Below are 12,985 nucleotides of genomic sequence, written 5' to 3' on the forward strand. Positions count from 1 at the left end.
AACCCTAACACTATAATGCACATCTGTTGATACCCTTCATGCACAAATAAAGGTATTTAAAAATCATAACCAAGCTGGTACCTGCATTACCAGAGAAGGAAGTTTTGTGTATTTGTAAGATTTTTTTTTCTTTCTAAATTCACCACATATCAGAAGCTAAAGCAATGAAAAACTGAAGTTGCAATACATTTACATTAATGAATGTGGATCTGCTTTAAGATGGAATGAGAAAATAAGGCAGGTTCTCAAGAACCAGCATTCTTTTACAAGGGTACACAGATGCTGGAACAAATAAGACAGGGTTAAGCCAAACGTATCCGTTTTCTGAAATTCAAGTCAAATTGTTTCTTGCCTGCCATGACAATGACATAGGAGGACAGGAAGCACTAATTCATTTCTCTTGGTTGGGACTACATGGGGCAAATACTTTTTACTTCCTCTACCTTGGATATTAGTATTTAGTTTTGGCATTATTATACTTCCTATTTCTTCCTGCTGCTGTTGTTACAAGGTGTTTATCATCATTATTATCAGAAGTTTTAATACTCAGTTGTCAATAGGTAAACTGTTTCAATATCATTCGTTATATCACTCATTATATCACTTGAATAATTAGTTATCATAGGATATAAAGATATTTTATTTTTAATTTTTTAAAAAAAAAAACATTTTTTGTAGTAATTAAAGAAAATCAATTATATTTATATCACAAATAAACATAATCGTTGCTTTATTGGCTAGCTCACGAATTTGTTCCATGATCAGCGTTAGTAAAGCCACTCACCCTCTCAAAGACTCTTGTTTTCCGCGTCTCCTCACCCGACTCGCAGTTGTTTGCGAGCTACCCACCTGAAGCTGAGCTCTCCCGTCTTTACCAGGGATCTCCCCGGCTACCTTCACCATCATAATCCCAAACAGCGCCACATATCCCGCCAAGCACAATAACATATTCTGCGACGACATCTTAAAACTTTCTCTCATGCACATTCGTAGAGGTGAAAATGCAAAAAAAAGGAATAAGGTCAGAGTAACTAAATCAAGTCCATTTTGTCTTCAGAAATGAGAAACTTCCGTCAACAAATAAATACAACAACGCATGAACAGACTTTGGCGCATATCTTGATGGAGTATAATTTAAAAGTTTGAGAAAATGCAAAACTGGGGTCCTTGGTTGTTTTTTTTTCTCCAGTCATAAGTGAGGAGGCAGCTCTTGCTTCCCCAGTTCAGTGTATCACGCTCCTAGAAGTACTGTGAGACTGGAATGTCTTCGCGTACAAGTCGTAGCAAACAGGTATACCCAAAAAGGCAAATGATGCTGTGCGACCACCCTCACGACTTAAGTCATTTCCAAAAGAACCAAACCCATTGTATCTTGCCTTCAGCACGTTTGAATGGTTTCTCGACTGTGACAAGCTAATGTGCTATTTTTAGCCCAAATTTATGTAATAGGCTACGCCGCCGCTTAATATAGTTTAAGATATCGCTATCTAAAAATGTCGAGAGCTTTTAACTTTAATAGCAATCACGAGAAAGTTTTTGTTCCTGTGTTTATTTTACTGTGAGGCGTAACTTTAGGTAATTTGGAAGTTTGGTCATAATTCTAGAGGACAAATTGTACACTTCAGCTGTATAAAATTACGTTTTGTTTACTGATTTGGTGCAGGCTGATCTCAAAAATCACTTTCATTTTTAAATACATTAATTGATATTCTGCCAGAAAAAAACAAACAAAACAAACATGTAAAACATGCAATTTAGGATAGGCTACTCATTTTTCATTCCACAATTGTCGACTGTCTGGATTTCCGTTCATAACAGTAAAGATGTGTCCTCTTTGGAAAGCTAAAAGCGAATGTTCAATAACTGTTTTGCCTGGCTAAATTTTGCCTCTTGATTTAAACAAATTTCGTAGTTTAAAGCTTCGTTAGCGTTCTATAGTTTATTACATCTTAGTGTCTTAATATGTTTCCGTTTACAAACCAGTATATCTTTGCTGACCTCTAGTGGGGGATGGTTTCATTAACTAGGACGTTTTTGGCGGTAACATAAAAAAAAAAAAAAAGTTAATAAAGAAATAAGTAATTTTACCACCAAAAAGTAGCAAATACTTATTAAAGTTAATTTTTATTAGTTTTATATTTTCTTCTATAAAGTGTAGCTCACATGAGATGAAGGATCAAATTGTTCTGTAGACCTGAAATTAACCAGTTTAATTCTCCATAGAGCTTGTGCCCCATGGAGGCGGCCATGTTTAAAATCGATTTAGTACAAAATTCTGAAACAACCGGCAAATTTGTGTTCAGTATAATGGCTGTTACATAATGTGAAGAAGAATCATTGGGGGGAAATGATTTTGTTTGGTTTTGTTTTTTTAATGCAAGATTCACTGTTCAGTTTGTAGGACAATGGGTTTTGTTTTTTCAGCACTCAACCAAAGGTTGGGGTGATATAGACAAAGTTAGAAATTATAAAGTTAAAAAACAACCCCATAGTCATTGTTTCAAAACCACTTTAACCTTCTAGTCATTGTATCATTTAAAATTACTGGGTTGGAGTTCAGGCTAAAAACAAGAAAACCTGTCAAAGACTTGCAAATGTGTCACTGTACAAACATAAGCAATTCAGCAGTATTGATCTAATAAAGCCTAGTAGCCTATATTACATTTTATTTAACACATTGCTCCCTGATTTAATACTAAGATGGGCCAACAGTGTTCTGATGCACTTTAAAAACAGTTACAGTTCATAGTGTAATGTATAATGTATATTTGTTTGCAAATGTAAATATGTCCCAACAATTCATCCAAAAACATAATAGAATCCAATGCTCAGATTTCCAGGAATGAAAATTTCAAAATTTAGCAGCAAAAAGAAGTTACAGCAGTTATAATTTCTTTTATACAGCTCTGGAAATGTATGCATAATTGTCAATTCCCCCACTGGTCTCCACCCACCTTCCAGTACTGCCTTTTGATCACTGGCCACACCCCCTCACCTGTCTCTAATTGTCTTCCCTTATTTAAAGCCCCATTTGTTACCTTTTGCAAAGTCTTTTGTATTTTGCTGTAAGTATTATGTCACTTAGTTTCTTATTGCCTTCTCTGTCCAATCTCTTCTTTGGATAACCCTACCTGCTGTTTGCTTATCGCCTGATTATCTGCTGGTTAACTGATTGTGAGGTTGTCTGCCCCTTCAGTAATATCTGCATTTTGTGACTGTATCCTGTTTGCAAGTACCATTTTATGATTGTTTTTCTTTTCATGTAAACAACTGTGAATTACTAAGATTTGAACTTACAAATGAATCAGTACAAGTAAACCCTTTTTAACTTTAACCTTTTTAAAAACAGTGATCTGAAAATGATGTATTTAAGCATTTCTTTTTGCTTGTCCAGATCTTTTATACTTTAATAAAATACACCCACCATGAAGAAACTAGCCAATCAACTCCTGTTAATAATGACCAGGCTAGAATCCATGCTGTATAAAAGATGAGTTTTTCACTACCAGTTCACTTCAAAAAAATATTGAAAAACATAATGCACATATCATGCCCATAACATAAAAAGAACAAACTATAAAATTACCCATATTTGTTCTTTACAAAAGGTAGCATTACAAGTATTTACATAGCAGGTAGCACCAGTTAAACACTAATACATTTTAAAATCAACTAAAGAAAGACTGAAGCAGTATATTTGACTTAAAACCTACAGGGAACCTGCCTGAAGATGCTGAATTAACTATCGATTAAAATGCCGATAAACATTTTATCAGCCTTTAAAGTCAAAGTTAATATATTAAAACAAAAATAAATTAGCTTTTAAACTGAAACCCTGAAAAGTAAGAGTAAAATTATAATTCCCAGTATCATTCCCTGTATTGGAAAAAAAACAACAAACCATCAAGCAGACACCAATTTCTCCAAATTCTTTCTCTGGCTGTTAGATGACTCATTCAGAGTCTTATTTGGCCTGAAACAATGTCATCATATACATGCTGGGTGAGAGGGACATAAGTTTTCTTGTAACTGTCCAGGAAGTAGAGTGGCTCTTGGATAGTGCGTGGGCAGAAGCCATCCTCTACAAGCTCCTTTTTTTGCTGCTTAAAGGTCTCGGTCACGTCCAAGGACGTCTGTGAGAAGAAGAATGGCAGAGTTCAGAGGCCATCTGCCAGGTTAAACTAGACGGGCTCAATGCAAAAATAGTGAAAACCGACAAAAATAAGTTTTTGGATAAATTAAGTATGCAGCAAAGTTTGGAGTAACTGCTAGGCATATACATCACAATTATAATAATACACTGTACAAAGGAGGGCAAAGGTGTCTCATTAATTATACACTGGTCTATTTAGACTTGAAAGCAGTCATCACACCAATTTAATTGACTCAATAATTGATAATGGTAATAGGATTAGCATAAGAGAATGGTTTTCCCTTTGGAGTTTTCCTTCCATTCTGCTCTTACCTGGAGTCTTAAAAACCAGGGCCAGGAGTATGCAGGGAGGTTCTGTAGCAAATGGTTGTAGAGGCTTTCTCCATCCAGTTCACAACCTTCCTTAAGAACTAGAGCAGCCATCCCTGCTCTGCCTTCATAACCTGAGTATGGACAGCAAAGATTAACAAGGTACACAATAGACTACTGTAGGTTTTTCTCATTTGAAACTAATATCAGCTAAATTAGTTACATACATAATGTGGTTTTATCAAAATGGAAATGCATGTACACTGAATCCATCTGTTTCTACTATTTGGCACATAAAATTGTCTAAAGATGCTCAGGTTTTACATGGTGAAAATACAGGCCTGATGCTACTGGAAGTTGCCTTTTTTGCTAATTTGAGTTAAGTCTGGCTTTGATTCTAATGGTTTGGGTATGAATACTAGCACTTAACCTCTCCTCTTTGCTAATATATTGAACATGGTTTTTTTTTCAGAATTAAACACAGTAAAAAGGAAACACCTAATAAAAACCCCGCTATTCATATGGAAACTGTTAAATTCTATTTTGGCTCAGCTTCACAGCAACATGAGTGATTTCTTAATTAAAGGCCAAAGAGGACTTCAATCACCTGGCACAGTGACACCATAGACATTTACTTCCTGCAGGAAATCCAAACAGCCTAAAATTTCTGACACCTCCGTTGTGGCCACATTCTCTCCTTTCCATCTGTTAACCAAATAGAAACATTTTATTTTGATTATTCTAGTATCTTGACACACACACACACACACACACACATATAAACAAAAACAACTTGTGTGTAGACTTAGTGTAGGGACTATAATTAACGCACAAGCATTTTACTGATTAAAATGATTGGTTGATTTGTGAAAAAGAACAAACGTGGAACAACTTGCAATACCTGAATGGGATTGAAGTTAGGGTTGCAACTCTTAAAGAAAACACTAGATGGCAATATTTATTATGTTTAACACCTCTCACTGAATTAACTGTACAGTTCATTTAACATTAATTATGAAACTTCATGTATTCAGGCCATATGTAATTGCAAGCATCTTAGTGATGGTCTGGACTGTGAATACTATCTTTAATGCAGTAGTCCTTTATATCCAAATATGCCCTGCTCTTCTGAGAAAGAGACACGGCATTTATGAGACTGATTTTGTTTTCTAACATTTAATTGGGGCTAACACGATTACCAGTAAATGTCTTCCAGTTTCCACCAAACCACCATTTCTGCAGATATTTTATAATTTGCCATATCAGCTTTACCAAGCTCGACCTACATGAAAATCTGACATCATCTTCTGCATTTCATTTAAAATAGACTAGGAAAACTGGGATTCACCTCTTGCATATATGTAATTATCTGGAATGGAGATGATGCGAGGTGCATGATCAAGTTTGATGATTACTGTCTATGCTTATAAAACTTTCTGGGATTATGTTTATCGATAACTATGTAATTTCAGGTATTTTCTCTTTGATCCATAATCCAAACAGTTTGGGGTTTGTATCGTATCACCAGCTTTGTCATTCATATTGAACACTACTAAATATTTATTTATTTTTAAAAAAGCGTCAACTTAACAAAGAATTTATCAGAATTCTTTCTGAAAAGGTCTTACTTTTTTATGGTAGTGCCAAATTTTCCTCTCTCATTAAACACTGCAGTTTCCTATGGAAAAAAATCAGGGCCAAAGGAAGGAAGATTGGGAAGGCAGTTAAGGCCCTTGCTCAGGGGACAGCTATAGTGTGCAAATAGAGTATTCTCATCCATCCTTTTACAGCCATGGGATTTTGGAACAATACAGATTTCTAACCACATTGCTAGCTCCACCCAACCCCTCACCCACTGCCAGACATTTGTGGAAATGGTTAACACGTTTTGTTTTGTTTTTTTCCTTTTAAGATCTTTGAAAATTTGCACATTTCCCTTGAGGGAGTAAAAAAACAGCAGTAAAATTCCCTTTCTCTAGGAGTGTTGGCCTACGTTGATTCATTTCGTCCCACAGTTAATAGATGACTGAAATCCCTTTGTGAAACCTCATGGTGTCCACAACCCACCAAACCTGAGCAGGACCAATAACACCAACGTTTTGGCGTCTTCAGTTGACAGCATGCTTGTTAATGTGACTGTTGTTTCTTCAGTCTTGCTGTCACTGTGGCTACTTCACCCATTAACAACAGGGACCTTTCAAGAAGCCTTGAAGGGGGCTCTCAGTCAACCTCCCCTAAAGTACACTAGTCTGTATTGATAGGTCATCCCAGGGAGGGGCTCCGAGGGGTTGAGGGTCTTGCATCACTTCTGTTACTCTCATGAATGGAGGCAGCCTAGCTCTTGGCCGGGATCTTCAGTGGCCCTGCCAGAATCGATTAGTCTCGGCCAGGGTTTCCACCAGACTGGAGGGGTTCTGTACGAACCATTCTTATCAAGCTGCGCTCATTCACACAAGGGCTTGAATCAGGGACCATCAACAGAAAGGGCGGTGGCACTGGGCATGCTGCGAGGTGCTAGCAAAGGTCTCAACACTGAGGAATGACTGGGCATTAATCTTACATTCAACGCTTCTGCTAAACACAGAATGACACACAACACAGTGAGCAGAGAACTCGGTGAGAAATGGTTCCCTGGATGTTCTGCTTTGTTTTCATAAACAACATCTAGGAACAAAAATCTAGACTAGGATTTGAGGGATGGAAATAAAAATGTATTTGAGATGTGATACAATGGAAGATTTCTTCTTTTTCTTAGCAATTTTCAGCACAGCAGTGTCTGAAATTCAAGCCAGATCTCTTTAAGTTTATTGAATAGAACAGTGTTTCCCAAACCCAGTCTAACTCATCAGCTAACTAATAGGACATTATACATTTAACAGGGGGTATACCAAAATGCTCCACAAAATATTGAATGGCAGTGCAAAAGTACTTCAGAATGTGAAATGGAAAACACAGAGCTAAGCTACCAATGTTTTTTGACTGAAAGTGGCCTGATTCCACTTCAAAAACATCAGATAATACTATGTGAAAATTCGTAAGTGTATCTTAGACCTGCTAGTCATTTTAAAAAGCACGGGAGTGTCAGGCTTTTTTTCCCCCCAATACCTGAATGTGTCTCCAGTCCTGTCTTTGAAGTAGACAAAGTCCCTGTGGTCCTGAAGCATGAGATCTCCAGTGTTGAAATACACATCACCATCTTTAAAGACATCTCTCAGCAACTTCTTTTCAGTCATGGCTTTGTTTCCCACATACCCAAGAAAAGGGTTGGTGAAAGAGAGCGGGGCAACCAGCAAGCCTGTTTCACCTGAAGCAAAAGAAGGTTATTATCAAACTACAATATATGACTTTGACCCTCAAAGTTTGTGCAGGAACATAGTCATAGTTTTACAAGCTTCTCACCTTTATTTACTACCACACAGCGTCCTGTATTTGTTCGGACAGGTTCGCATGTTTCTGGGTGACATTTCAAAAGCTCAAATGGTAGACTAACCTTCAATATAGAAAACAGAAATAAAATGTTATTGTGGACGCTTCAGATCAGACATCACAAACATTTACATTAAGCTACAATTTTCAAACATTATTATAACTTCAGAAATAGTATGTTATAATGAATCCAGCAGAAGATAACAACATAATTTGAACTGCTCACTAGCCATGGTCTTTATTTAAGGAAATTTTCCAGGCAGATTTGGTCAGCCTCAAAGTCTGTAAAATGTCATTAACCTTGTTGAAATAACTGGCTCGTCCAATGGGTCCGATTTCAGTGGTGTAGTTAACAAAGCCAATGCTGGCCTCAGTTAAGCCATACGCTTCGCGTATCTGGATTTTCCCGAAGCGTCGAGAAAACTCCTTCCAGACATCTGCCCTAAGGCCACTCCCTGCAGCAATGCGCACTCTATGAGCCTTCTCTTCTCCAGTCTGTGTACCATTAAACCAGATGAGCAGAAAGAATTAACAAATAAGTGTGGTCTTGAATTAAAAAGCAGCAACGTGTGCAAATTGCACTGAAGGGAAAATCCATATTAAATTATCTAGCAATATAGCAATAAAAATGTATCCTTAAGTGATGCATGGTTAAATAAGAAAACTTACTTGCACTGACACATGCAGTAATAAATATATTACATACATAAAAAATGCATAATAAATGTAATACATCTACCTTGGGTTGATGGACCAAGTATCGGCAGAGTTCCCCAATATACTGAAGCACTGTGACATCATGCTTGATGCAGTCCTTCCAGAACTGGCTAGCAGAAAACTTCTTCTTCAGAACACATGTAGCTCCTAAGACCAAATTTGTAAGCCAAAGAAGTTTAAGCCAAATACTTGTGCACATCAAGCACACTAAAAGCACTATTACATTAATCACTTAAAATCTCAGAGAACAAAAATTTGTGTTTTTATATTTCAACAGAGAGTGTAGAATTATAGGGGGGGACTCCTTTAGTGGCTAAATCTGGTGAACGCTAGTAAGAACTACAAACATTGTTTATGGCAGCTTTAAAGTCAATCGGACTTTACTTTGGAGGCGTGGGCCCTACATGCTTAACTTTATAAAGCTCTTCAACATTTTTCACCCTGGAGGGAGAAAACAATAAAACTATGTTTAAGTTTAAAATCAAGAGAAGCATAAAAATTGAGTAACATTTTAAATGCAAAAAAATGTTATATGTCCAGATTTCTAGGTTTTAGCATCCTAGAATTTGCTGATGCAAACATTGATATAAAAGAGTAGCAAAACTCTTACAGAAAAAGTTACAGAAACATTTTTGACAGAACACATTAATAACACACTGCAGTCCTGTGGTACAGGAAGCAAGCAAAGCCTTTACTAACTTTACTAACTTATAAAACTTTTACTCCATTTCCCAATTTTAGCTATATACATAGGGACTTCCAGGAATTGTGCATGTTTGTAAATCCATTCGTTACAACAGTTTCCTGAAGACAAGCAACAAAAGATATCCTGTGGGACTTATGCACACAGAACAGTTTCCATAACACTCACAAATTACGGTATACGGCTTTGGACTGATGTAACCAGGGCACCATTAAAACAAAGCAAAGGCGCTGCACATCAACTGACGGGGATCAAATATAAGGCAACATGCATACCTTTAGATGAGGACATGCATAAAAGTAATAACACATTATTAATATTATACCAAAATTATATGCACATCATGATGTAATTACACTGCACATTATCAGCAACCCAAAATTCTGTACCTAAATCAATGCATCCACCAATACCCAGGAGAGAGGCTGCCATATGGTAAAGTGGCAGGGCCATGTAGATCTTGTCATTCTCATTGGCTCCACACAGGCGTAGGAAGGCCATGCTCATCACTGCTTTGATGTGACTGATGCGCGCAGCCTTTGGAAGTCCTACATTACAAAGGAAACATATCAACAGTACTGCAAACTCTGAATTAAACTATGCATAACAAATGTTAATATGAATAAACTTAATACCCAGAGATCACAAATGCTAAAATGTTTTTATAATATACTTAATAAAGATCAAATCTGCATTAACAAAAAGGTTAGGCTGTCAACCCAATTGGTGTCACTGCAGTACAGTTTAGTTTGAATATCTGAACAAAACTACATTTCTGTTCATATTCCTGTTAGTTCTGCATAGCTGCCAATTATTATATTGTCTCATTAAAATACTTTTGGTGTTTCCTAACAATTCTGCAAGCAATTTGGCTGTGCTGAAGCATTGTGTAAAACTCTCAACCTCTCCTGATCTGAATCAGAGTTGCTTACATGCCCACTGAATATCTTGTGCATAGAATTTGTATTGATTCTTTTGGTGCTGTTCACAACAAGCGGATACAATTACACAAGCTGACTGACAAATAAGCATGTTTGAGAAGAATACACAGAAAAACAATAAACATTTTAATAAAGGCCATGCAAGCATTAAACCCACACTCCCCTTCGCCTAGCACACAGTGGAAAGTTTGTGGGCTTCATCTTTTTTTTTTTTTTTTTTTTGAATTAGGGTGGGGCTCTGCTGTGTAGCTCTTTTCCATTTCTCCAAAAAGGCCTTAGTGCACAAAATTTCACTAACCAAAACCAGTCTTCCATCCATCAATAAACAGAATGGAGCGGACCAGTACCTGTGGTACCCGAAGTGAAGATTAATAAGAAAGTGGAGCAGAGGTTAGGTGGTGGGATGTCTACTTGTGGCTTCTCTCCTGAGGCCAGCTCTGCTTTGTCAAGCAACGTGTGCACATTCTTATATGAGGCGCTTTCAGCCGTCACCCAGACATCAATAGCACTGTCCAACAGGGCTGGAAGAATGTCGTCCAGGCATTTGATCAAGTCTGGGGGAACAAATGGACACCCAGCATATGAAATACATTATATACATGTACATTAAACATAATTAAATGGCATTAAATATACATGTACATATATTATACAAGGAAACTGAAGTCTCTATTCCCCTCTGCACTGTCCTGTGATCCAGAGGACGTGTGCATGATTACTCTAACCCAATGCATATATTTGAGTTCCCCATGGTGTGCCAAATCTGTCAACTTCATATTTTTATGTAGGGTTTAAGTGTTTTTATTTTGTAACAGACACCCTGTAATGATGCTCATGTAGGAATTTGTCCCATTAAAACTGCATAAACTATGCTTTTCATTCACATGAAATAAGAGTATACAATATCCTAAGTATGAATTTCAGTAATCCACATGTGACGTTTTCATTACATTTTCTAATCAGACTGACAAAGTACAGTCGGCAAACTGCCAGTCACTTTTTTAGTACGACATGTAGATCAAAAAGTAATCCAGAAGACTAAAACGCACCGGAGTTATAGCATTGCCTTTGAAACAACTAACTTTCATCACACAATTCGTTCTTATGTAGCGCACTACAAGATACAACACGATCCTTACATGAGGCCAAATACCACTGGCTGCGGACAGATTCAGTTGGGGAGCCTGCTACGTGGTAGCCTATATGTTTCGCTTCACGGACAGTTTCCCATCAAAAAACGAGTGCATGAACCTCACAGAACAATTACATCGCGCAAAAGGTTTCGTGACGAATACCTGATCCTACGACGAGACAATTCGCCCCGCAGGTTTGAAAACAATGCAGCAGTGACCTGGATTTGGTGTTAAAGTTAAGGAACGCGACCTCGCAGCCTAGCTGACACAGTCCCAACCAAACGCACACGAAGTCAGGCTCGTTGCTCATCAAAAGAGCAACAATGTCACCATGTTTTAAGCCAGCTTCAGTTTTGAAAACGTTTGCGAATTTGTTGCTCCGTATCTCCACGTCCTTGTAAGTGAAAACTTGATTTTCAAAAACAATGAAAGGCTTTTCGGGGGTCTTCCTTGCCTGGTGAACAAAGCAATCGAGATAGGTGATAATCCCACATTTCATCCTCGCCATAATCGCTTTCCCGACCTTTCGAAACTTTAAACAGTACATCAAGTCATCCCAAAAGTAAGGATAAAATATCTTTTGAAACATCCATAGAGCGGAAAGTCCAGCAAAAAGTAGGGTAAATGTCAAATAAATCATCCTTGTAAGAAAGCCGTGTATTTTTGTTTATGGGAAAGGCGTTGGTAGCCGCTACGTAGTGCAAAGCAGGAATACCCCTTTATTTAAATGCCTACACATTCCATCGCGCATGCCCAACATTGAGTTACGTTCTCAACACACATTTTCGGCAATGTAGCTTGTTGCAGCTTGTTGCCGTTTTTTAACCTGTAATCTCAAGCAGATTTTGACAGAAAATATGTGCGTCATTTGTAAATAAAATATTTTGAAATTAAAAAAACACCGGTTTACAGAGAAACTAGACAAACTATATAACCATATTGTTATTATTACTTGTTACAACCTGCTTCACAGGTCAAAATCGGCTGCCCTATTGGTGTCGCACATCATAATATTTAAGATGGCCCGATTAAACACAACTGTTTTCCTATTATTAAGGACACAGCACCCACTGTAACTTCCTATTTACTTGTTTAGTTCTGCGAAGAAAACTATACTAAGAAAAAGGTGTCGCGTATCTGAACTAATTTGGCTAACGTACATGATACATGATTCATTGTATTTACTAGCACACCAGAGTTCCCAAGTTCCTAGGCTAGGACTTGATCACTTTTGCTGAAAGATTTTCCAGTTTATTTATTCTGTGTATATGTCAGAAATATTTTTTTTTCCTTTTTGTCAGTAGTCCATTACGTATGGAATTATTCCAAAATTCCATTACAGTATGAATTTTCTAATCAGAGTCGTCTGGTCAGCTGGGAATAAACAACAAAACAAATAAAACATGGATTAAACGTTATAACTATATCGGACTACTATATAGAATATCTATATAGTTCTACTATATATAACTATATAGACTACGGCCAAAAAACCAACAACATTACAGTGGCAATTTCCAAAGGTACCTTGATGCCTTCAATTCGTGTCAGGAAATATTTTATTTACTAGATGAGCGCATGTGAACGCCACCACAACGTCGTA

General features: G+C 37.2%; 2 protein-coding genes across 7 annotated transcripts in view; both read right to left on the minus strand.

Annotated features, from left to right (window-relative positions):
- fbn2 (fibrillin 2) overlaps positions 1 to 1,396 on the minus strand; it is a 60,014-nt gene extending 58,618 nt beyond the window's left edge. For all 6 annotated transcript variants that reach the window (XM_027016131.3, XM_027016130.3, XM_027016129.3 and 3 more), the window contains exon 1: positions 785 to 1,396. In XM_027016131.3, coding sequence (XP_026871932.3) covers positions 785 to 987 — 203 coding nt within the window. In that variant the 5' untranslated portion in view covers positions 988 to 1,396. The remainder of the gene's footprint in view (positions 1 to 784) is intronic.
- Positions 1,397 to 2,334: 938 nt separating this feature from the next.
- Positions 2,335 to 12,093, minus strand: LOC113581167 (long-chain fatty acid transport protein 6). The gene is made up of 10 exons (XM_027016120.3): positions 11,545 to 12,093; positions 10,597 to 10,803; positions 9,698 to 9,856; positions 8,628 to 8,752; positions 8,189 to 8,383; positions 7,862 to 7,952; positions 7,568 to 7,766; positions 5,070 to 5,167; positions 4,466 to 4,596; positions 2,335 to 4,133 (listed from the first exon to the last, which is right to left on the minus strand). Exons 1-10 carry the CDS (start codon positions 12,020 to 12,022, stop codon positions 3,957 to 3,959), a joined length of 1,860 nt encoding a protein of 619 aa, XP_026871921.2. The 5' UTR covers positions 12,023 to 12,093; the 3' UTR covers positions 2,335 to 3,956.
- Between the last annotated feature and the right edge of the window lie 892 nt (positions 12,094 to 12,985).

Source organism: Electrophorus electricus, chromosome 19, assembly GCF_041902795.1.
Source record: "Electrophorus electricus isolate QZ-2024a chromosome 19, ASM4190279v1, whole genome shotgun sequence".
Classification (NCBI taxonomy): domain Eukaryota; kingdom Metazoa; phylum Chordata; class Actinopteri; order Gymnotiformes; family Gymnotidae; genus Electrophorus; species Electrophorus electricus.